This window comes from Rhipicephalus microplus, unplaced genomic scaffold, assembly GCF_043290135.1.
Source record: "Rhipicephalus microplus isolate Deutch F79 unplaced genomic scaffold, USDA_Rmic scaffold_85, whole genome shotgun sequence".
Taxonomy (NCBI): Eukaryota; Metazoa; Arthropoda; class Arachnida; order Ixodida; family Ixodidae; genus Rhipicephalus; species Rhipicephalus microplus.
The window spans coordinates 96508-99128 of record NW_027464657.1 but is presented as its reverse complement, the minus strand read 5'-3'; the positions used below and the strand labels follow the sequence as shown (position 1 = coordinate 99128).

At 52.6% G+C, this 2621-nt stretch overlaps 1 protein-coding gene across 1 annotated transcript; it reads right to left on the bottom strand.

Annotated features, from left to right (window-relative positions):
- Nucleotides 1-433: 433 nt before the first annotated feature.
- LOC142790229 (uncharacterized) lies at nt 434-1985 on the bottom strand. The gene is made up of 2 exons (XM_075885205.1): nt 955-1985; nt 434-497 (listed from the first exon to the last, which is right to left on the bottom strand). The coding sequence occupies exons 1-2, from the start codon at nt 1983-1985 to the stop codon at nt 434-436; spliced, it is 1095 nt and encodes a 364-aa protein (XP_075741320.1).
- Between the last annotated feature and the right edge of the window lie 636 nt (nt 1986-2621).

Genomic DNA, 2621 nt, shown 5'->3' with positions numbered 1-2621 from the left:
ACTCTGCAACATCCTCAAGGTCTAAGTCAGAAATTAGATTCGTTAACGCGACTGTGCTTGAGTCGTTGAAATTGGATGTACTTGTTTTATCATCGGCACTGATCACACAATTAAAATCTCCCATAAGGATGACTATGCGATCGCATTCACAATAAGTACGAATTTCGTCGAATGTTACACACCGTTCATCAACTTTAAGAGGTGCATATAAACAAATCACTCGCCAATTAAGAGAAAAGAAGGTCAAATCACATACAACAAACCTTCCGGATGAGTCAGACGTGACGTTTTGAACACTGGTACCTAAACTATTCCGCACAAAGATCACACACCCTGCCGACCTACCAACTGCATGACTGACGCTGGCGGTGTAGCGTCCGGTGAAACGTTGCAGTAGGCTCTCGGTGGCGTCCACGCTCTCCACTTTGGTTTCCTAAACTGCAATAATGTCCAGGTCTTGGTCCATGGCTAGTCTGTAGAGCTGAGTCTGTTTCTTCCTGGAAGCCAGTCCTCGTATATTGAGCGTCGCTGCTTTCACGAACCCGCTCAGCGACGTGATCGGTGAGCGGGTCCGAGCTGAGAGCCCTGCACGTTCACTTATTGGGCTCTTGTCGTCCAGGGCGGATCCATGTTGTTCACCTTTAGTTTGAGCGGCCATCGTCGCGTTTGAGCGACGACGACCGTTGGCGGGCAGCGTTTCGTTTCTTGCCTCCACTGACCACCTTCCACTGCATTTCCGACTTTACTTGCGTTTCGTCTACTTGAGCACCGTCGTCTGAATTGCGACGGCGTTTTGCAGACGCCGATTCTAATTCCATGTTTAAGGTATCCAGATCACTAGGCAAATCCTCATTTTCGTGTGTTTTGTTCGCCAAAGAGTGCTGTGAAGCCGAGTTTAGAGGAGTCGAAGCAGCGTTGGCCTGGGACGCCGGCGTTTCAGGGCGCGTTGCTTGCAGCTGCGACGCGGCGTGCATCGCAGGCGCAGGACGCGTCTGTTCGCTAGTCGTTGGGGCCGCTTGACTTCCCATCTTCCGTTCGGCGTTCGTGTCCGGGGCTGAAGAAACTTGCTTGCTTTTCCCCAGCACCGGCGTGTCGTCCGATGTCGTCTGCTTCTGTGGTATCGCAGGCATAGACGCTTGTTCAGATTCCTCCTCATCCATGAGAAGTTCACTCTGTTGAGTCTCTGGTCGTCGCCCTGCAGCTCGTGCGTATGAACGGTTACACTCATCCTGCTCATGACCGAAAGAGTGGCATTCGCTGCACCTTGGGACCTTACAATCGCGTCGCATATGCCCCGTGCTTCGGCACCGCAAGCACAAAGGCGGTCTTCCCGGCACCACGACCAGTGCCGTACTGCTGCCAATACGCAACTGATGGGGCAGTTGATCCACAGAAACGCCGTCTCGTAGTTGCATGCGTATTAAACGAGTGGTCGATTCAACTCCTTCAAAATCCTCGACTCTCCATCGGTCATCGGTCACCTCCTTGACGTCGCCGTATTCATAGAAGGCACGTCGAATAGCGTCTTTTGTAACATCGAACGCTAGCCAGTGCAATTTCAATTTAACTTCTTGCCGCGTCGGGTCAATGACGAGACATACCCGGTCTTTAACTTTGATAACGCCTGCGTCTGTCAGCGCTTTCTTTGCTTCCACGGTCTTCATGTTCAATAGCCACACGTGCGACATCTGATATGCTCCGATGCCACTTACTTGCTGTATGACGCCTAAATCTTTGAGAGGTTTCCTGAAGTCGTCGATGCGGTACGGTCGGCCGCTGACGTCGCAGTGTAGAGCTACTGCTCGACGCATCGCTTCACCTGATGGCAACGAAAGCAGAATAATCCTGTAGTCATTTGGAACGAGGGGAGACGCTGTACCGCGGCCGGCGTCGGCCGCTGTCGCTGCTCGGGATGAGCTTTCCATCCTGCGTCCGCACGCGTCGGTGACCAGAAGCAGAATGAATTGCGCCACGGAGACAGTCATGCTCCACTCTCACCACCATCCCAACATATCTTCAAAGCTATTAGCGCAAAGAAAAAAAAAGCGCCGCACCACCACCGGATGGGCTCGAACCTCCAACCTTTCGGTTAACAGCCGATCGCTCTAGCCAATTGCGCCACGGAGACAGTCCTGCTCCACTCTCACCACCATCAGAACATATCTTCAAAGCCATCAGCCCAAAGAAAAAAAAGCGCCGCACCACAACCGGGTGGGCTCGAACCTCAAATTTTTTGGTTAACAGCCGATCGCGCTAGCCAATTGCGCCACGGAGACAGTCCTGCTCCACTCTCACCACCATCAGAACATAACTTCAAAGCTATCAGCCCAAAGAAAAAAAGCGCCGCACCACCACCGCGTGGGCTCGAACCTCCAACCTTTCGCTTAACAGCCGATCGCGCTAGCCAATCGCGCCACGGAGACAGTCGTGCTCCACTCTCACCAACATCAGAACATATCTTCAAAGCTATCAGCGCAAAGAAAAAAGCAACACACCACTCCCGGGAGGGCTCGAAACTCCAACCTTTCGGTTAACAGCCGATCGCGCTAGCCAATTGCGCCACGGAGACAGTCCTGCTCCACTCTCACCACCATCAGAACATATCTTCAAAGCTATCAGGC